The 23,796-nt window shown below is 39.8% G+C and overlaps 1 protein-coding gene across 3 annotated transcripts in view; it reads left to right on the top strand.

Annotated features, from left to right (window-relative positions):
• The window catches only part of TXLNB (taxilin beta), a 71,256-nt gene that overhangs the window by 14,380 nt on the left and 33,080 nt on the right, over positions 1-23,796 (top strand). For all 3 annotated transcript variants that reach the window (XM_080666742.1, XM_080666741.1, XM_080666740.1), the window contains exons 4-8: positions 4,957-5,127; positions 8,922-9,116; positions 10,868-10,987; positions 15,026-15,100; positions 22,788-22,880. In XM_080666742.1, the coding sequence (XP_080522868.1) occupies positions 4,957-5,127; positions 8,922-9,116; positions 10,868-10,987; positions 15,026-15,100; positions 22,788-22,880 (654 nt within the window). The remainder of the gene's footprint in view (positions 1-4,956; positions 5,128-8,921; positions 9,117-10,867; positions 10,988-15,025; positions 15,101-22,787; positions 22,881-23,796) is intronic.

Below are 23,796 nucleotides of genomic sequence, written 5' to 3'. Positions count from 1 at the left end.
GAGGCCCTGGACATACTTCTCTTTTCTTAATTATGTATTTTGGGTTTTGGTTTTAACAAGAGGAAGTCCAGAACTGAATGAGCTTCAGGCCCACAAACCCCTTAGGTACCTGATGGAGTAGAATTTGAGTGACCTGTTTTCTTTCCCTTTCACTCTAACTTTAGTCCTGTAATCCCAGTTATGAGTCAGGGATTTGCAGTAGACTCACAGAACTTCTGAAATCCTGAGAGACTAGCTTATTGCCTAACTCTGCCAACAATGCTTTTTAATTATTTTTCATTATATAACCTATATCATTACGATATAAGAAAAATGCTGAATACATAATTCAAGTAAAAATATCTCTAATCCCATATTAAAAAAACAAACTTTGATTTATACATCTTCCTTTCCAGTTCTGCTATATATGCAGAGATACCTTTTATTAGAACTACTATCATGAGGTAATACACAGTTGACCCTAGAACAACATGAGGGTTAGGGCACCGACCCCCTGCATAATAAAATATCTGAGTATAACCTTAGATTCCCCAAAATCTTATCTGCTAATAGCCTACTGTTGACCAGAGCCTTACTGATAACAGTCAATTAGCACACATTTTTGTATGTTATATGTATTATATACTGAATTCTTAAAAAGAATAAGAAAAGAAAACATTATTTAAAAATCATAAGGACAAGAAAAATACAATTCCCTGGCCTGGTAGCTCAGTTGGTTAGAGCATCATGCTGATACATCAAGGTTTTAGATTCAATCCCCCGTCAGGGCACATACAAGAAGTAATCAGTGAATGCATAAATAAGCGAAATAACAAATCTATGTTCCTCTCTCTCTCTCTCAAATCAGTAAAATACACATTTACAATACTATACGTATTTATTGAAAAAATTCCATGTATTAGTGGACCCATGTAATTCAAACCCATGTTTTTCAAGGGTCAACTGTAATTTGGAATCTGGTATTTTGGCTCATATGGCATATATTTTCTCATATAGTTTATACTCTTCATAATTATATTTTGTAAAAGCATTGTCATTTCCCATAAAGTGGATATACCTACTGGTTCTTTAATTTTGGGACATTTAAAATTCTTTCCAGTGTTTGCTGCAGTGAACATTATCACACATTCGATTTGTTCCTGCTCTCTCTTTTTTATATTAGGAAAAAGTTCCAGAATTGGGATCACTAAATCAAACAGTATGAATGTCTTGTTTTTGTGTGCTTATGGCCATATTTCTTTCCAAAAAGAATGGTAGAAATTTATAAAGTAACTATCAGTGTATCAATTTTATTGCAACTTATTTGACATTGGCTATTAACCACCTATGAACAATTTCAATACCATAAAAAAGTTAAGTGTCAAAAATTATTTTTCCAAAAAATATGCCTCCCATTCTCATCTGTCCATCCTGCTCTTTTCAATATTTTCCACATCATTTTTCCTTTGCCCCTTCAATGTAGCTATTCATACCAACGCCATGTTTAGTTTCTAGCACCATGCTCCGTACTTGACTGGACTGTGTGGCATTCCAGACTCACACAGGAAGCCATTCATGGTACTGTAGCCCCACAGCAGCACACTGAAGAAGAATTACTTCTCCATTCGGCCCAATATTTTCTTCATAAGCCAGGGCTGCTCACCTTGGTCTCAGGGAACTCCCAGCATCTGCTCACCATCTAGCCAAGCAGTCATCCCCACGGAGGTTACTCTTTCAGAGAGCCTCCTCAGTTCAAGCCTTACTTACTGTACCTTGACATTTGGATCATGTTTAATAAACGTTAAAACCCCAAAGAGCATTCTAGAAAACACAGGAGAAAACTGACCCCCAAAAACCATTAACTTTACTTTTCAAAAAGAAAAAATTATGAGAAATTTTAATCTTTTACTTGGAGACTAAAACCTATTTTCCTGCTCACTGGTTTGAATATTAATACAGAAAGTGTCTGATATATAAGTGATAGCATAGAATAAATCATCAAATTCAAAGCTGTGAATCAGAGTGCCACTTCAGCTCACTCATCCTTACAGATTTGGAGTTTTATAATAGTATCTACTATGGTATTCACTTATAAATGAGGATAAGTTCATTAATAAATAAGAACACCTCATGACTAAATTAAGAAATGAGCTAGGAGAAATATTCTTTGCAAATTTCCTCAATATTAATGTAGTTACAACAACTTTGCTAATACTATTGTGATTTAGTTCTTGGCACCAATTTTACTTTTTTAATTTAATAACACAAAAGAGAGAACAAGAGAACTTTCAGATAAAAATCCTATATGCCTGTTACAAGTGTATAGAACTATGTCTAAGTGCATTGTTAAACCACAAAGCCAGCAAGGGACTGAAGTTGACTCAGTTGCAATATGTTTGTTTTCATTAATCAAGTCACTTCATATGCATTCACATAAATCTGAACTAATTATACAAAATAAGCCACACTCTAAAATAAAAAAATTATCAGAGAGTTAAGGGTTTTTATTTAAAGCAAAGCAAGACTGACCTAGCTAAATTTCAGATGTGTGTGATCTTGTATAAACTACAACATTAAATGGTTGATGAGCAAGCACAGATTATCTCTTCCAACTTATGAAACACATGTACGGTATCCTCCTCCTGACACTCAGATCAACCACATAGGGCAGGTTCCCCCGGAGGGGGCAGTTTCGCCCACCATGGGACAATAGGAAATATCTGTCTGGAGATATTTTGGATGTCACAATCGGGGGTTAGGGGTGTGCTACCAGCATCTGGTGAGTAGGGGTCAGGAATGCTGTTAAACAGTGCACAGGACAACCCCCAAAACCAAAAATTGTCTGGCCCAAAAGATCAATAGTGCTAGGGCTGAGAAATGCTGATATATGGTTTAATATTCAAAGGGTACAGTCTAAAGCACAAAGGCAGTAACAACAACAATATATAAATTTCAAGAAAGGACAATAGATCATTTCCAGGCTAAACATAAGTATAAGAAGTTTCACCCCTATCTAATAAACATATGCAAATTGAAAGGACCTTATATATCCTATGAACAGGAGGTGAGCGTGAAAAATATATAATAAAATATAATTGATTTTTCCAATTGAAATTCAAGAAGGATATCAATATTTATAGTAATATGGGCCTAGTTTTTTCTGATGTTAATTCTCACTAATAATTAAATATTTCCCATAAGTATGAAGATAAAATATCATATATAACTATCCCCACCTAAATGTGACAAGGGTGTATCATGATCATTTCAGTGTGGTAATAGTGAAACAATTTGTGAACTGAAGAAAGTGTGACAGTCCTGTTCATCTAGCTCAGAAAAAACAAAGGTTTCTTCAAGATAGGGTAACTGAGATACATATCAGGACTCATGTCGTGTGTGTATCCATCGGCCTTGGGCTCTGTGAAGCACCAGGAACACCTAGGTCCTAAAGCATAGAGGGGCTTCCCAGAGCTTTCCCTCTTCCTTAGGCAACAAGGTCTTTATTACGACAAGTACGTACCTGGCTTAACCACCATAACCACCATGATTCAGGTGATCAGACTGAGTCCAGCAGAGGACATGGCTCTGGACAAAGGACTGCACTTGCTTGTGGTCACACTGAATGTCAATCTGAGATCCACTCTCCTAGAGTGTGCTAATCTCTGAGGGCTGCTGAAGGTTGATACTCAAACTGCCCCAACCCAAATAGAATTCCATAAAAATGTTCCCTGGCAATTTGGCTTAGTAAGTTGTAGCATCATCCCATACAACCAAAAGGTTGTGGGTTTGATTCCTGTCAGGGCACATACCTAAGTTTCGAGTTCCATCCCTAGTTGGGCACATAGATGAGGTAACCAATCAATGATTCTCACTTCGATGTTCTTTATTCTCTCTCTCTTTCTCCCTTCCTCTCTCTCTAAACTCAATAAAAAATATATCCTTGGATAAGGATTAAAAAAGTGTTGCCAAATTTATCAAATAAAAATACAGAATAGTCAGTTAACTTTTCATTTTAGGTAAACAAACAACAAATTTGTTTAGTGAAAGTATGTCCCATGCAATAATTTGGATATATCTTTACTTAAAAAAATTATTCCTTATTTATTTGAAATTCCATTTTGAGTGGTCCCATGTTTTATCTGGCAACCCTACCCAGATCTTGAGGATCCTGAGATGGAAGGTCCAGGGTGTACTGGCTCCACTTTCCACGCCATCCCTGATGCTTAGTTATGGCTGCTGGAGCGGGGGAGGGAGGCCCCATCATGCTCAGCAGAAACAACTGTCATGACTCATTCAGCATAAGCACGAGGGGTGTGTGGATGGGCAGAGAGCAGGGCACGTTACAGATACTAGTCATCATGCTAAGTTGTGCGGTGGCTATTTGTGAAAATTTGGTGGCAAATCGTCAATGCTTACATAGTCAAGGGGTGCCTTTTCTTCTCCCCCTTTATCACAACCCACAAACGTCATCTTCCTTTTACCAGGAGGCTGCTTTTTTTCTTTCCTACTCTTTAAAATAGTTTCTATAAGCTTATTTTGAGAAAGTATTGAAAACTAAAAGTAAACCAAGTAGACACACCATTGACCACTGCCCCAATGCTGGGCATTAATTAGTATGACTTCTGGCAGTTTACAGATTCTGAGACATGCCTTTCTAATACTGACTGGCATCATTAGAGAGACTCAAGAAAGCTAACACTAGACAATGAAAAAGAAGATAGAAGTAAGAAGAGGTCAATAATAATAGTGATGATAAGGAAAAACTTGCGAATGTTAAGCTGGGAAAACAATATCCACAAGTACTACAAAGGTACCATTGGTGAGGATCATTTGATTGCAGAGGGACGGTGATTAAAAACAAAGAAAATATTTCCAAACAACCAGAGTGATCTTGAGGCATCTCCTCTTTTGCTCCTTTTTTATCAACTTAAAAGAGATTCTTGCCCTTTTCTTTTGCATTCCCACACCCCTTTCTAGCTGGATGAACATCGCACTGAGCAAAAGACTTTAAAGCTCCTGCAAAAGAAACAGGCACAAATCCAAAAGGAAAAGGACCAGTTACAAAGTGAACACAGCAGAGCTATCCTCGCTCGAAGCAAACTGGAGAGTCTGTGTCGGGAGCTGCAGAGACACAACAAGACCCTGAAGGTACGTGTCACCAAGGCCCTGCGTAACACCGTCTGGCCTGCTGCATAGACACAGGCCTCTGCTACCCATGGAAAAAGCTTGAGTTTCAAAATCAGAGAGACTGGGGTTCAGATACTAGCCCTGCCACTTGCTCACTTGTGACCTTCAATGAATTATTTTACCTCCCCGTGCCTGTTTCCTCATCCATAAAAAGGGGGTTATAGGAACTTCACTGCGTGGTTGGGCAGAAATTAAATGAGGGCACATACGTACGGTGTCCATATAGCGCCTGACACAGAACAGGCCCTTAGTAAAATGCATGTCATTCCCCTTGCTGTTTTCTTATGTTGAGCTTGTTTAGTTTTGTTTCTTAGGGAGGCCTTCATTCTACTCTTTAAAATACAAACTTGTAAAAATGCAACATTTTTATATGATAATGAAATCTGCATGACATGAATTAAATCGACACAAAGCTAACTGACACGGTAAAGCAAAACTGAGAGCCAAAATGTCAATAGTCATCTGAAAACACAAGTTACTTGAGAAAACTCTGAAGCTCTTCAGACTTAATTATTCAATCTCAAAATAATAGACTGACCACTTCATTCAGCCTGCATGGGTTTCATTAATTACAGCGTAAGCCTCTAGCAGTGTGCTTATGTGATTACACACAGACACTAGCTCCATTCAATGAAGCAAGACGCAGGGCTCTCCAAGATAATACCGCATGTGTCCGCAATCCCCTTTCCAGCGGAAGATCCTAAACTTCTGACAAACAAGTATTAATTAGACGCCAATATTCCTGGGAGAGAGTTATTACTAGATGTGTTTAAAAGGAAATACTTAAAGAAACAGAGGGATTAAGATCACTGATGAGTTTGTACAATGAAGTTAGAAAAAAAAATAGAAGAGGATAATGTGTCCTCGTATTCGAAAAATGCTTTTTGATATCTGGGAAATGGGGAGCCAGTGTGATGAATTCTAACGCCCAAAAGCATGCGTTGTAGGAGATGAGCTTCTGGCATCTCTTCAATCACTGCTCTCAGGACAATGAGATTAGATGGGGGCCTGGGGAGGGGAGCATCATGTGCTCCAGGAATAGCGCTCTGTGTTTACACAAATGTCCTGACTTTCACTAGTGCTCTACAGGAAGGAGAGAAATTAACCAGATACAGTGGGAAGATTTATCAACAAAGAGGTTTAAAAGTGGAACAGTGTGCCAAGGTCTGTTTGGGTGACATTCAAAGATGGAATGATGGAAGTGGCAAAGGCAGGGGCCCCTGTGGGAATACCCACACACCCTCAATAATGGCTTCCAGATACAGACAATGAAATTTAGCATCATTATTATGATAGAAACTTGGGAAGATATAGAAAGAGAATGCATAGCTCTTTCCATCACCATAACATTTAGCGCTTACTAGTATTTATTAAAATTGATTCTTCAGTGAGTCAACACCCCCACAAAAACCTCACAATTCAACTTAATTTAGAAAAAGACCAGTGGAGGTCTGAAATATGGACTCATTTCAACAAAGTACTACATATATTCAAAGCAATAAATCTGAGCCTCAAATTATACTGAAAAAGAACTGCCCTATAAGGAATAGCTAAGTGTCTTAGGCAACATTATTTTAGTAAAGGAATAAGTATGATTTGTTATAACAGAATTTCACAAAATGTTAATGTGGAAAGGACTATAGGAATCATCTAGTTCAAGCTACTCGTATGTCTATATATAAATTAACAATTCATTGATTCATTAAATAAACACTTACTGAACATCTACGGATCACGTGCCAGGCACAGCACCAGTTCTAAGGTGGATAATGATGCTTGCAGGGTTTATTTTCTTAATATTCAGACTGTGACCCTCAGTCTTCTTTGCCTTAATTTTCACTTCGATTAATGTGCTTGATAAAGAAAATTTTATCTCAGACACCATTCAAATGATTGCATTTTCTTTATCAATTGATTCAAAATTTTCAAGATCATTTTAGATTTATTTTTATCTTATTAAAAACCAATTCAATGTAAAAAACAAGATGCCACTTTGTGGGCCAGAAATGAGTGCTATGATGATTTGATGTGTGTTTAATGCCCTCATAACACCCATACCTTCTTTCAGTATCCAGTTGCCAATGAAAAACTTGTACTTACTGAGTAGCATGGGGTGCTTCTTCCAATGACTTTTTCATTCATAGATGGAATTGTTATAAATGCAAATGTCATTCAGATCATGGTCGGTAAGGCTATGACTAGGAACTTGTTGATTTCTAAGCTAATTAGGAGTAATAAGGAAACAACCACTATCATATGTATATTCCATTTTTCTTAACAAATGGCCATAGGCATTTTTAGTGAAATATGTAGAGTAACTGTTCAGGGAAATAAGATTTCTGATAGTTTATTTCTCCAGGTTAGGAAGTGCAGCTATCTTCTACAATACCCCTAAGATATTGTCACTCAACAAATGTTTATACCATGAATAAATTATGATTCTGATATCAGGAGTCATGTTAAAGTTAGAAACTATGTTAAAATTGTAAAGGAAAGAGGACACCTGATGATAAATTAAAATATTTCCAGAGCATATACTTTCAGCATCAATTTTTATTTTGATCACATTATTCTACTATCATAATAAAGATTTGCACAATTACTTCTGCTTAAATTATCGTTTCATTTTTTTAAAAATATTGTTACATAATTTGATCATAATAGGCAACTAAATACAGTGTAACTTTACTTGCCAACAATGAAGCAAGCTTTCATAATAACAATTAATCCGAACTGAAAGGAATCCTACAAAGTCTATATCACTTGTCAGCAGTGTCTCTATCTTTGGTATGATGGAGCAAGATTAAACCCTTTTATTCTAAAAGAATGAGAGGAATAATCACAAAGCAAACAATTTTCAATATAGATATGGGGGAAATATGGGTACATTGTTAGTAGTTAGCAATGAAAGGAGAGTTTTGGTTTTTAAGAGCAAAGAGAACAGAAATGACATAAAAGTTAATTTCCAATTTGCAAATGTTAAAGCGGAAGAGGGGAAATTAGATGTTTCATTTTAGAGTTAAAGTATATTTGAAACTTAATATTCCTTTCAGATTCAAAATTTACAATGAACAATTGAATGTTTCAATTACCCTACATGACACGTGGGATGATTGTTCTTCAGAAATAAAATAGCCACCGCATTTTTTAAGATTTCCTTTTACATTTTTTTATTGCTGTAATTGATCTCTAGCTATCTTAAGTTTCCCTTTCAAGCTTTTTGATGAAACCTTTTTCTTACCAAGGAAAAGTATACATTGTGGTCACTTTATAATTACAAAACTTGGGTCATGCAAGTATGTGGTTCACATCCCATAATTTTTATAGAGGAAAATAAGATCTATTGTTCTTTTGTACCAACCAAAGGCACATATATATGATCTGTCTCATCTATCAATAAAACCAAGTGGTCTTTTTTCCCCAGGCCACAACCAAGAGATCAAAACCAGGTGACTGTATGTTTGTTAGAAATCGCTGCAGTTCATTCACTCCGCAGGACACCTGTCATCTTTAAAACAAGCCTATTCATCACCAGCTATCAAAGTCAAGGCTCTCATTGCACCTGCTCTCAGTGACTGTGTATTCACAACTGAAACCTTTGCTCATACATTTATTTTGGGGCTGAGCAACATGGCACTAGAGAACTGAGAAGAAACATCCTGCTTCCCCTGCACATGAATCTCCTTTCACTGGCCTTGACTCCTATAAACCCGGGGTGCATGTAAACTAGTGTAATGGAATATTTTCATCCACAGGAGGAAACCCTTCAGCGGGCACGGGAGGAGGAAGAGAAGAGAAAGGAGATCACGAATCATTTCCAGAGTACCCTGACAGATATCCAGGCCCAGATTGAGCAGCAGAGTGAGCGGAACATGAAGCTGTGTCAGGAGAACACGGAGCTCGCAGAGAAACTGAAAAGCATCATTGATCAGTATGAGCTCAGAGAGGAGGTAAGAACCACATCAAACAACTTGGAAGCACTGGATACAGATCCCAATCTGGGTTGTGAAGGTAGGGAACGTGGTTAATATGAAAGTTATGACCAGCCTTCTCAACTGATAAATATTTAGGATTGGATTTCTTCTACTAGCCAAACAAAAACAGATGGTATTGCAAAATACCTGGCTGAAAGTCATATGGAATTTCTTCAAAACTGGAATCACTGTGAAGCAAAGGCAATAAATAGAAAGTGATAGGCTGTGAGTACAGTTATCCTTAGCCTTTTTAAAATTCTCTCTACAGAGCCAAGAAATATTGCACACACTCCCTCTTAAGAATCACCATGTCATTAAGGATCTGTATTCTAAATACCCCACAAGCCAATACCAGTATTAGTAATGTAATAATTATAACCATCATGGTATTATTGATTCAGAGTTTAGTTTTGGTCATGTGCTAAGAACTATACATACAATGTCACTTAATTGTCTCAACAATCTTATGCACTAGATAATAATATATTATCCACATTTTATGAACAGGAAGCAGAGGCTTTGAGATTAAATCACCCCCAGTCACAAAAAGAGGTTTGCTTTAATCGTTCACCTTAAGGGGACTATGAGGATCTTTAATTATTCCAAAATTATATTTTAATATGTAATATGTTTTTAAGACTCCTGAAGTCCCATCAGGATTTTGATTGATCATATTTCTTTTCTCATCCCACCCAAACTTTAAACATAACTCAGTCAAAGTGGTTCTGTTGGCAACATGCTAAGGAAACAACTTAGCATGCCCAAGGCACGTGGTAGCACCACGTAAGGTAAATCAAGCAACTCCTCATAATAAGCCAAAATGCCATGCGACCATTTCATCTTGTCAGGAAGATCAACACTGCTCCAGAGTGGAGGACCAGGTGAACGCGAAAAGGAAGGCACTAAAAAGAAAACAGCCACACTCGTCAGAAAGATCTCAAAGGGGAATGGCCTGGTAGGCTGCTGTAAATTCCTGGGACTGGCTCTAAGCAAGGCCACAGGATAGAATTCCACATGTCCTCTCGCCAGTGGGACCTCCTAATGAGCAAGGAACTCTCCACACTGGGGCCGAGTTGGAAGCCTCTCTGGACCAGGCTAGCAGAGAGGTCAAAAGGGCCGGAGGCACACAGTTGCACATTTGCATATCAACTCAAGGCCCTTGGCCTTGTCTTGCCCACCAGAGCAACAGACTTGACGTCAGGGGGCTCCTGCTGTAGTCCCTGATCCAGGGCCACATGCTGGTACCCCAGAACTTCCTTACAATCCTTGAAGCAAGAACATGGAGGATGTGGAGGAGAATTCACCATGATAAACAATATTAATGTTGTGCTTAAAATTAGTTTTATATTCATAGAAAGTGCCAAAATACCAAGTGATAGTGCTGTTATGATATACACCACAGTCCGTGCTGCCTGGCATATTACCAGCATCATATCTAATAGTTACCAATTCTAGAAAAATAATGTTGGGACCTTTTGGAGTTATAATTGCTGAGTTCTGGCACCTCCACCTTTTGCCACCACATTTGCAAATGCAAAAATGCAGGGGACTTCACCAATTTATGGCTCTTCTGCAAAGCCATCGTGATGCTAATACATTTATTCTCCTCTTTTTAAAAATCTTAAAACCTGGAGAATGTGTGTTTATATGAATACTACTTTTTATTTTCTATTTTTCAGCACCAATAACACGTCAAGCTTGATATGTGCACTTTGTTTTTTCCTTAGCATCTGGATAAAATATTTAAACACAGAGAACTGCAGCAGAAGCTGGTGGATGCGAAACTGGAGCAGGCGCAAGAAATGATGAAGGAAGCAGAGGAGCGACACAAACGCGAAAAGGAATATGTACTTATCATCTGAGTCAGTGTGCTTGTCTGGTCTGCCTCGGGGTCAGAGGACCCTGAGAAAGTTGTTTTTGAGAATGGTCTCAGGGTCATAGACTGATAGAGAAAGAGCCGGAGCTCCCCTGGAGACTAAATTGGCCAGCCGGTAGGAGGCACCGTACCTAAACGACTTTCTACATAAAACAGTCATGCATCCATTCAACAAATCTTTTCCCAGTGCCTGTCATATGCCATGCACCATCCTGGGTCCTGGGGTACAGTGGTGAACAAGATGGAGAAGGTGACGACCCACCTTGGAGACTAGAGTCTAACTGGAAAGAGACAAGCAATTAATGAGCTAACACACAAGGAAGGGTAATTTCAGATAATAATAAGTGCTACTAGGGAAATAAGAAAGAACTGAGAAGGGGCAGAAGGAGGGGACCTACTTTAGACCGGTGACCAGGAAGGCCTCCTGCAGGGGAGGTGGCTTGAGCTGAGCCCTACCTGAGAAGGATGTCTCCAGTAGCAATGTCTGTAGCAGTGATAAAGGCCCTGATGCTAGAACCAGCTTGGCATCCTCTAGAAATAGGAAAAGGTTAAGGTAGCAAGAACATGTTGACCCCGTGGGAGAAAGTTTCAAAATGAAGTGGGAGGGGGAAGCAGGCGCCAAGTTGTATAGCTTTGTAGGCTTGGAAAGTAGTTTGGATTTTATTCTAAAAATAATGAGAAAGGACTGGGTAGCTTTAGCAAAGAAGTGGCATGATCTGCTTGGCATCTGTAAAAGATGAATTTGGCTCCTGGGTGGAAAATGAACTAAAGAGGGACCAGAAAGCAAGAAGACAGTTAGGAGACTACTGCAGCAATCTGGCTGAGCTATGGTGATGGCGTGAATTAGGGAGGGGGCAGTGGTGAAGGAGAGCTGGGCATGGATAAAAGTTATGTTTTCAATGCAAAGCCAGCAGGCAATGCAGTGAACTGAAGGTAATAGTGAGGAAAGGAGTCATCCTTGGCTCCTGAGTTTCTGGCTTAAGAAACTGAGAGGTGGCTTTTACTGACATCTCATTCACCCTAATACTCCGGGACAGCTGTGGGGCCATTCTACAGATGAGAGGCTCACAGATATGCAATTTTATAATTAAGGTCACACACTGTTAAGGGACCAAGATGTATAGTACACCAAAGTGTACCTGCCCCCAGGCCCAAGCTCTGTGATAGTGCATCACATCACACTCAGGGGCATGTTTCAGAGGCAAAAGTTGGAAGTGTGTATCTATTGCTGGGGAGAGAGAGATTTAAGACATACATAGTCAATGGGCCAATCATTGGAATTTGGCCATTTAATAACTGATCACGAGCTTTGCCTTTACTGAAAATCAGATCAGAACCACTTCAATTTGTTAGAATGGTAATTTAAAAATAACTTTTGTTTTCAAATGTAGCAAAAAAAGGACAAATTTTGGAGTACATAACCTAGTGGTCACTAAATAATTTCAAATCAGAAGTCCATGTGCTCTTAATAAAAAGATAAATTTATTAATCCATCTATAACCTAGCTCTCAAAGAAAGAAATACATATAAGAAAACAAATACTCTACTGTTGGCATAATTACCCCATTAGGTAAAATATGCTTCCTAGAGGATCAGTACCTGTGGTCTATAATACATGAGACATGACACAGGAACATCTAGGCAAAGGTTCAGTGAAGGAGACTGGGGGGCAGATGTGGGGTGACCGACCCAGCCTTAGCAAGAAACTCCCATGCTATCTCTTTTCCCATCCCAGTTTAGTAAAACACAGCAGGTTTTGAGTCAAAGAAAAGTAGCCCCCTCGGTTCTTCAAAGCTGGCCAGCCACTGACCCCGTTGCTAGCTCTGATACTTTTCTCTGAAAGTGATGAAATCACTTCAGAGCTGGGGGTTCCTTCACTCCAGGTAGAAATGGCAGCCACCTGCCTCCCCTCTGCCTGGGACCACCCAGCACAGCAGGGCTCCTTAACCCACTGAGGAAGCAGGGGCCATGTACACGGCCACCATGCCACTCAGATGGCCAGAGGGGCCTTCCACCTCACAGCTGCCCCAGAGCACTCAAATTACTTCACTTCTATAATAACCCATCTTCGCTGCATGCTGGGAGGTATAGAGAAATATATAAAACCCATCTTATAAATGGAGAGATCGAGCCACAAGAAAAAAATAAAGCAAAACAAACTAAGATAAGAAAAAAAGTATCTTGAAGGTTTTTTTGTTTTGTTTTGTTTTTTAATATATTTTATTGATTTTTTACAGAGAGGAAGGGAGAGGGATAGAGAGTTAGAAACATCGATGAGAGAGAAACATCGATCAGCTGCCTCCTGCACACCCCCCACTGGGGATGTGCCCGCAACCAAGGTACATGCCCTTGACCGGAATCGAACCCGGGACCCTTCAGTCCGCAGGCCGACGCTCTATCCACTGAGCCAAACCGGTTTCGGCTGAAGTTTTTTTTAAATTTATTTATTGATTAAGGTATTACATATGTGTCCTTATCCCCCCAATCTTCAAGTTTTAAAAAATGGTTTCATTGGTTTGTTGTTGTTCTGATTACAAATGTAATACATGGACCTCATGGACACTTTTTTACAGTAGAGACAAATACAAAGAAGAAAATTTAAATCAGCCTTTCTTCAAATACATGAGAATCTTCTTAACTGACAGCCACCTGCCTAACCAGATTAACTCATGATGTTCACCATCCTCTCTGTAAACGCACTGCTGACAGACGCCCACAACATGTTGAGTCCCGTGGCTAGTAAGCCGCTCTGGACTGTCTACACATGGTTACTTTTGGTTGCCCCCAATAAGTAAGATGGAGTTGACCAAGAATCAGCCCTTTGCTCCCAAACCTTTTCTGTCCGGTTATCCTTGTATTTCTATTCTGTAAATCAACAGAATCACACATTAACTGAATAAATAGGAGTGTGAAAAGAAAGTTGTTTCTATGAAATTATGAATAATACTTCTTTTGAAAGACTAGATATAAGCAAACAGCAAGAAACAATTGTCAAATTAGATGTTAGTAGCTATAAAAGACTGGGAGAATGTTGTAAAACTCTACAGAATAAAAAAAAACCAAGCTGCTTCACAAGTATCTGTCAGTCTAGCACTCTAGCACCTTTGTTTAAAAAAGAAAAAATTCTAAATCTTATATGGCACATCATGGATATCATTTTTGTAAAACAAAATAAACCTTTCTAAGTTCCATTATGAAGGCCTATAACCCCCGAAAAAGACCAGAACCCTATATCAAAATGGATAAATAAGTGAACATGTCTCTTAAGTTAAAAATAACACGTCTGTGTCATTTTTATGCCTAAAACAAGTTCTTCAATTTAACCCCACAGCTCAGAGTTCTGATCCTGTTTCCTATGAGAGCCTTGATTGTATTTGAAAGGCTACCTTATGGAAGAGGGACCTTATTTTGTAAACTTATACAGGACTTATTTTCTAAACCTAACACAGGATTTGGGGCAATAGGTCAATTTCTAACCCAGTGTTTTTCAAAATGTAATCTATGGACCAACATCCAAATCATTTTGGGTATTTTCTCTAAGTATGGATTCTAATCACACATCCTAAACTTCCATAGACATGCTCCCTAAGAGATTCTAATACCTGCTATGGTGGAGAACACTGGTTAGTTAGGAGACAAACTTTGTGTTTTAATATAAAGAAACAGTTATTCACAAAAGTGCCCCAGGTGGGGATGTTCTGGAGATGTTCAAGCAGAGGCCAAATGATGGGTGGGCAGGATTGCCAAAATTTGGTGGGAGGTCAAATTTTGTGTAATTCATGCTTGACTTGAAAATGATTTCCCCCAAATAAAACCACTAATTTTTAGTTGCGAATCCAACCATTGAGACTAGTTGTTTTCTTATATTTCTTAGAGTCTTTACAAAGTTCCCCCAAAATTACTTGAGTGGGTGAATTAGCAAATTATTATGTTTTATACGCAAATTACAACCAAATGGTAATGTAAAAGACAATCTGACTGTCTTTTTCTGCATTCTCTCTTCTCACAGTTGCTGAACCAGGCAGCAGAGTGGAAACTTCAGGCCAAAGTGCTGAAGGAACAAGAGACAGTCCTGCAGGCTCAGGTGAAGTGAGGGGCAACATGCATGGGGTGTGCTCTTCTGTCCCCAAGTGTGAGGCTGTGAACCAAAGGTGGTCTGCAGAGGGCTCGCTTGTGGCAGGGAGAGGGGACCAGGAGTTGCAAATAAAGAATAACTTCATGTCTATGAAGAAAAATAAATGCTCTGCACCAACAACATCCATGCAAATAAGGGCACCAAAATGGTCAATGAGAATAAGCTGGTGTCCAGATTCCCACATACCTGTTCATACATATGTCCTCTCTCTCTCTTCCCCCATCACCCTACTAAGGTAAGAATAAAATGTAAACCATTCAGATGCACATCTATACTGTCAATACTGGAAATGCCCTTGCTTGCTTGATATTATCTTTAATAATAAAAGCATAGTATGCAAATTGACCAAACGACCAAACAGCAGAACAATCATCTAGATAACATTCCGAACAACCACGCTATGACATGCACTGGCGCCAGGCCAGCCAAGGCAGGTGCTATTGGTCAGGGGGCCCCACCATCACCCCACGATCACACCACAGAGGGAGGCCCAGGCCACCCTCTGCAGGGCGATCGATTGGGGGGCTCTAAGATCAATCGCCCCAAAGAGGGAGGCCTAGGCCACCCTCTGTGTGGCTATCGATCGTGGAGCCCCAGCCAGGTGGGCCTCCCTCTGTGGGGCAATCAATCTGGGGCCCTGTGATTGATCACCCCACAGAGGGGGGCTAAGGCCAGCCAAGTGATCACACCCCATGCCTTTTGCCCACAGAGATAGGTGACCAGTGGAGGGGGAAGAGGGGGCAGCGCCGCACAGGTGGCAAGCAATGGCAGTGGTGGGGGCGGGTCCAGCTGCCAGCAGCTGGGGGAAGGAAAGCCCAATAGGCCCTGATCACCAGCCAGTCCCAGGGACCCTACCCGAGGGGTCCCAGATTGCGAGAGGGTGCAGGTCGGGCTGAGGGACAACCTCCCCACCCCCGTGCATGAATTTCATGCACCAGTATGCTAGTTCATAATAAAAGGAAGTTAGAAAAATAAGAGCTTTTGTGCTCTCAGAGGTTGGTTCTGTCAGTGGCAAATGACTAAATGGCAGACAAGTCAGAAACTATTCTCATTTGGCTTTATGATGTCATGTGTGTGTTTTGACTAGATTAAGGGCATTCATATTTCAGAATCAAAAAATAAAGCCTCACGCAGCATCTGACTCTGGGGGAAAGCAAGACCTGTCCATCATTCCTGGGCCTTGGGGCCTCTGCCCCTCCTGGAAAATCTTCCCTGTCGGGTTCCAGGAGAGCCATTCTGCCCTGGCCCACACAGGGGCTCTGGCTCTCCTGCTGGGAGAAATGTCCAGGGTCCTACAGGAACTGTGAAATCACATAGAACAAATTCACACAAGGTGCTGAAATCAGAAGCCTTCCAAACTGACAGCATTAAAGATGTGAGCAATTCACTTGTCCATGTTTATGCACTAACTGCTGAATACTTGTTCATTATAAAAGAAAAGGCAAATAAGAAAAATAAGAAAGTTAAAATCACAAATTATACCACTACATAGATGAACGGCATCCAGCACCGCCAGGGGTGAACCTGTGGTGGGATGGTGAAGGATTAAAGAAAACAGACAAGAGAATGCAGTTGGGGCCAGGTGGATCACTGCACCTGGATAAGGAAACAGTGACACTGCCTGTAAGCTGAAGCTTTATTTTATAGTCAGATCACACAAAGCAAAACAAGGGCAAGATGTTTACAAGGTTCTTGTGAATTTCAAATCTGCTTCTTTTCTGTTGTTGCCATCCTCTGAACTCTATCAAGCCTTGTTTGGCAGCACTTGCTGCACCCCCCACAGCCCACATCCATTAGCTATCTAGGACTGCAGGGTCAGACTATAAGGTCAAGCTTACAACCATAGCCTTTTGTCTATAATTGTGCTGGGAGGACTTTGCCCTCCAAACTGGGACTTGCATGTGGCTTTGCCACAAGTCAGTCTGAGGTTTGATCCTGTTTGAACGCTGTAGCTGCTCTCCACACATAGACAAAAGCATAGATAACATTTGGAAAGCTAACCTTCCTAAAGCACACTTTTCCAATGTGTGTACTGAATGCAAATGAATTATTTTCCCCCAGTAATATATCAAAATAGTTTAAAAATACTAATTACATCAACATTAGAGCCATAAAGTTTGTGACTATTAATAGAATGAAGGAACTCGGAGTTAAAAGACTAAAGTCTAGAGTCATAAACTCCAGATCATCCTTCAGGCAGTCACAAAGCCCATCACATCACTGTGGGGGGTCGATGACAAGCAGAGGTGGCACTCTAACCAGAGCCAGGCAGGGGGAGGAGGTGTGACCTCACCAACTGATGGCATGAGAGAATCAAGCCAGGGCTTCTGGCCCTATCTCTTCCCTATTCAACACAGAGCCTTGAGTGGTACAATAGACAATACTCGCAACTATTCACATCATGTTCCAAGCAATCTCTATTCCTCTTTGCTAAATAAAGAGAATGAACTTGAGAAGAGTATATTAATATCATATGACTCTGGACTAAAGAGTGATTCATTCAAATGACATGACCTATAAAATAAAAACATAAAGGTGTGCCCTAATTTCCACCTATATCCCTCTAAAACTTGAAAAAACATCTCTCTGGGGTTCTAGACTTGTCAATGTTTCTCATTCATCCCTCAATACTGACCTGAGTCCAGGGACCAAGGTCAGAGTCCTGGTTCTTCTGCTGAAAATCTGGGTGACCCTGTGCAATGCACCTAAGCCTCCCTGCACCTAAATTTCCTTGTCTGTAAAATAGGATGATGTAATGGATTAATGATCCCAAGCTGGAGTCCTCTAAGAGGCCCATTAGTTTTCAATATTTCCAAAACATAACAGCATACAAGGCAGCAGCTGCTATCTAAAATGTAGTTGTTTTTGACATTATATCAGTTCTCAATCACGCACCTATGGCTATGGATGGCAATTATGCATATATTTGATTAAATGTTTAAAAGAAAAATTAGTTCATGAATATGTAAATATATGCAGTTTTTTTTCATATTGTGCATGCAAAGCACTTAGCTCAGTGCCTAGATCATAATAAACATAATTAATACAATTTATATTTATTGAGCACCTACTAAGTGCTAGGCATGCTTCTAGGTTTTGGAGATATAATCAATAAAAGACAAAAATCCCTCCCTAATTAAATTTACACTCTAGTTATAACAATCTTACCTAATAATAGACAAACATGTAAATTGACCATACCTCCGCTACACCACCAGCCAATTAGGAGTGATATGCAAATTAACCCAACAAAGATGGCAGTTAATTTGCATACACAGGCGTGAGTGACGGGGGCAGGATGCTTGCGTCATCGCCATGGTGACGACGCAGACGTTCTGCCCCACCCCCGTCTCTCAGGGCCTCTGGGCAGCATGGGAAGGCGGGGCGGAGCGGAAAGAGGCTGCGCCAGGGCCTGAGCGGAAAGGGGCTGGGCCCGAGTGGAAAGGCAGTGCCAGCAGCCAGGGAAAGGAAAGCCCATTCTAGCATGAATCTTTGTGCATCGGGCTTCTAATAATGTTAATAAAAATGCTAACAATTAGTATATGAGCTAATACCAGTACTATTTCATAGGTGAGGACCCACATAGGGATATATGAGTCTAAGGGAGTCTATACACAAAAGTTTAAGAACTACTGGAAATATGGTATCAAGAACCTGTTCAGCTCTAGTTCGTGAATGTAAAAAACTTCCAGAGCTGAAGAAGTGTAGCCATAAACTGAGTTAACCCTGCCTTCTCCTCTTTTGTCCCATTTTCTATGGCACGTGGCTCTCTCTACAAGGACCCACCTTTGTCTGTCTCTTTTGTCTTCAAGGCACTTTCTAACTCCAATAACTACTTAATCGTCAAGAATATAGAGGCCCTGAATCCCTGTATGTAATCATGTTTAGACAAGTTCCTCTTGACAAGTATCAATATTATACTTGTAAAACTTTTAAACCTTGAAAAGCAAAGTCTATCACAGATTATTTCCCACAGCACTCAAACACTTCCTCTGGTTTACAATGTCTTTAAACGGGTGGCTGATAGGAAGGGGAGGCCTTGTTCTCATTTCTCCCATCTGAGCAAGGGAAGTGTCCAAGACGGATTGTGTTTTCCTGGACGGAAGTCACTTTTCAGTCCAACAGCTTGCCAGTTTGGGGCATGATTCTCACTTAGGGAAGAGATGTCTGGCTTTCAATTACACAAACCAAGGCAATAGACTAAATGTCAGAGATGATCAATGGGATGCAATCATCACTACAAATAGAGTGTTCATTGGATCGATCAGGATGAAGATGGTAGTAGAGGTGGAAAGTCAGCAACCCCCGGCAACGCAGACACAAAATACTGCCCAAGGGGAAAGATCAGTGAGTAAACCGTTAGAGATGGGTCATCATCGTCCTTCAACCCCAAAGTCCTCAACTTATCAATATACGATGGGAGAAGAGTCCTCTGCAACTACTGTTATATTTGGATTTATTCCCAAATCAAATCTCACAAGTGTGCTATGAAAATTTCTGAGCACAGTTCCGTTCCCTATGTGCTATGAACGTCTGTAATTAAATTTGGTGCTCGGTTAAAAGAATGTGTGTGTCAGCCCGTTTAAAATAGAAATGTTGAGACAATTATTGTTTACTAACCCGGGAACAGTTTGTTTCTATTTCTGCCTCTGGCAGGAGAGAGAGGTTCTGTGGATGACCTTGGGATGTTCCTTCTACACTTCTCTGAAATACCAAAGTGAGTGCAGGAATATGACACATCCAAACATACACCATGTTTAGTAGTGAGAGGAAAAATACGACCAAATATCCATTTAGTAAACAGGAAGTATACATCTTTAGGTAGCATAAGTGGAGGGTTGGAGTTGGTTACCTGAGAAAGGGATAACCCATAGAGGTTTTGCCACATATGGAAATGGGGTCAAATAGGAAGAAAAGCAGAATATTAAAAACAGTCACCCGAAGGGGAAAATGGGAGTTGTTGTTTAATGGATATAGAGTTTCAGTTTTGCAAGATGAAAAAGTTCCGGAGATTGGTTGCACAATGATATGAATATACTTAACACTACTGCCAAAACCGGTTTGGCTCAGTGGATAGAGCATCGGCCTGTGGACTGAGGGGTCCCAGGTTCGATTCCGGTCAGGGGCATGTGCCTTGGCTGCGGGCACGTCCCCAGTGGGGGGTGTGCAGGAGGCAGCTGATCGATGTTTCTCTCTCATCGATGTTTCTAGCTCTCTGTCCCTCTCCCTTCCTCTCTGTAAAAAATCAATAAAATATATTTTAAAAAATATATATATACTTAACACTACTGAACTATACACTTAAAAGTGGTTAATATGGTCAAGTTTATGATATGTATATTTTACCAAAATTTAAAATTGTTTAAAAGGGAAAAGTTGAAAAAATATCATTCGAAAAAGGCCAGAAAAGGTGGTAATGAAGCAAGACATTATTTCCTGGCACTCTGGATATGTCTGTCATCTCAATCAGCCCAATTGACACAATAAAAATAACATTATGCCTAAATAAAGGGGGGGATGTGGTTACTCCCACTAGAACTGTCAAGGTTGCTTCTGTGAGATAGACCATGCATGCAATCACTCCTGCCCTCTCCACTCTGCAACCTGCAACTAACTGGCTGCAAGAGGGCTTGGGAGACCACAGTATCTGAGATACCCATGTAATTCTGCTGGAATTACTGAAAAGTTGGAAAAGAAAAGAGAGGAAGCAAGAAAAAGAAGTTAATAGGAATGCTTGGCCAAGAATGCAAATAAATGGATTTTGTGATAGAGGGGTAGTTACTCCCACCGGAGGCCACCAGATCATGTGCAATATTAGTAGCCAGTCCCACAGGAACTTACACTAGGATAGAGACTCTCAAATTGAGAGGCTTGACCTATTCATGGGCCCTGAAATAAATTCATTGGATCCCAGCCAGTACTTTGAAAAAAATAAAACAGAATTAAATCTGTTTTGAGAATGCATTGCTGGTAATAAAATTATTGTCTTATACATTGTGTGTGTGTGTGTGTGTGTGTGTGCGCGCGCGCGCACGCGCGCAAAACTTCCCTGGCCTTGAGTCCCCCAATACCCCTTTACCCAGTCTTCCCTAATCTGTATGCATGGAATCAAATTTTAGATCACCAGAGCTGCCCCAAACTCTGTCACATACTCACAGTGCTAACGAATGATTTCAAATGATGGTCAGCTGTTGTCTGGCTTTTCTTTGGAAATATTATATCCAATGAAAAGGTTTTATGTTATCATTCTGTTCATCTTTATTGCAATAAGAACTCTGGTGTTCTGAATCATTTGGGAATGAACTATTCTAGATAAGCATATTTTATGAGCTCTAGGGGTTGATTCCCACACGCTCCCTCTCACTCCCACCTCCAAGACTAAGAACTCTACATTCTACCAGCTTTCAATTGGTCCACTCTTCTCTGCTTTTGAAAGGAAAATATCACAAGTACCACCAGCTGGTTAAGTTGGTGCCTGCCATCTGCCCAGTAATCCAACCACCCCAGTCTACCACCGGCAGTCTTCGTTTCTTGTTTGTTGCTGGGTGTTGTAAGCTTGCTTCTTCATACAAAAGACATTTCTGTGCCCATTTGAGGACTTGGGGTTGTGCCAGGCACTCGAGGGTACCTACAAAAGACTCATTTTAAAATACCAACTTTTATCATTTAAATCAGCCATATTAAATCAATCACCCAAAATACGCTATCCTAAAATTATTTTCAAACACAAAATTTTATTGTTGTATGACTGTCACTAACAATCAAGTATTTACACACCTTCCTTTCCTGTCCTGCTCTATTCCCACCCAAAGGCAAGCTTTGGAATTAAGGATGTGGAGACACAAAGGCTTCTCCCTATACTCCCGTGGTGAGCCGCACACTTGCCAATGCTAACCCATACAATGTAGTTTTGTGCAAATCAGAAAAAGGCATTCCTTCCTCCAGACTCATTATTTCCATCTGTAGAAAACTGATATAAGAAACTGATTTTGATGAGAAGAGACATTTAACAGCTATTGACTAGAACACTATATTCATAAATACACAAAACCTCAATGTCTAAAATGGAAATGGAAATTGCTTACAGTGGCACAGCCTGCAAAATGGCAGCAGCCCCAGTCCGTGTTCGGCCCACATTTCCTTTATCACTTCTTTTCACTTGTCTACATTCTCACTTCCTCCAAGACCAAGTTCAAGGCTCACTTTCCCCACAGAAACATGGCTCCTCCTCTATCTACATTGGCACTTTATGTTCACTGAACACTAGATAGATTGTCTTCGGGATTGTCTTTCCATCAAGATTGCAGGTCTCTCAAAAGTGGGAGCCACATGTCAAATACTTTTGTATATACAATCCATGCATATGTTCAGAGCTCAATAAATGTTTGTTGGTAAAAAAATTATGAAACAATGAAACTATTTTATTATTTCATTTTTCTTTAAAGACATACTTCAATCATAGTCACTGACCTCGGTTGATCTCGAAGTAAATAAAAGAACTGAACTTATTACTAACACTGCATTAGAATTCCCTTAAATCATTTATCTTAACAAATAATGAGCAATGACATGTTGTTTTGTCCTGGAAGCATTCAGAAAGGAGCCCTAAAACAGATCCTCTCTCTCCCATTTACAGCTCACCCTCTACTCTGGGCGGTTTGAAGAGTTCCAGAGCACACTGACAAAAAGCAATGAGGTGTTTGCCACTTTCAAACAGGAAATGGATAAAGTGAGTACTGCTTACCCCACACAAAATATTGACATTTTCTGTTTTGATGGGCAGTTCTCCATTGGGTTCATTTTTCTCTTGCTAAGATATTCCAGTGCATTTCATAGAGTAATGAAACATTTATAGGTGCCAATGAGATTTGGGCTGTATTTTTTCATTGGTAAATATCTGTGTATTAATCTTAAAAAGAGCCCCAAAACACTAGGACACATTTTCATTCTGAGGAAGATTTTTTTTTCTCGTCCATGGATGGCTTAAAAAAAAAAAGACAAGAGCTAGCAGTTTAGCAGTTTAACATTATGTTGTTCATACTGAAATAAAAAAATATATATATCTAATCTAAAAAAAAAATTTAAAAAGCTTTCAGCCCAGCTAGTGTGGCTCAGCGGTTGAACATTGACCCAGGAACCAAGAGATCACCAGTTCTATTCCCAGTCAGGGCACACACCCAGGTTGTGGGTTTGATCCCAGTAAAGGACGTACAGAAGGCAGCCGATCGATGATGTTTCTCATCCATGTTTTAATATTTCTACCTCTCCATCCCTCTCCTTTCCTCTCTCTAAAATCAATAAAAATATATATTTTAAAAAGCTTTCATATAAATATGCAAGAGTAGAATTTTAAAGCAGAAAATGCCATTTTATAAGATCCTTCCTAAAAGAGAAGATATGTAGTATGATGTAACTGACAGAGTATTTGAATAAGAAGATGAATTGAAATTCTGGTGTGTTCTTACACCTCAAGTAGCATTGGACAATTCACTCAGCTTCCCTCAGTTTTATTTTTAATACAATTCAAGGCAATGTCCCCCTTGCTTCCTTCATAAGAATATGGAGTTCAAATAAATTAACATATTTTAAAAGGGCTTTCAACTTTAAAAAATTATTTTACAAATAAAAGGTGTTCATATTATTAT

This window comes from Plecotus auritus, assembly GCF_963455305.1.
Source record: "Plecotus auritus genome assembly, chromosome: 4".
In the NCBI taxonomy this organism is placed as follows: Eukaryota; Metazoa; Chordata; class Mammalia; order Chiroptera; family Vespertilionidae; genus Plecotus; species Plecotus auritus.
This window is presented reverse-complemented; position numbering and strand designations above follow the sequence as displayed.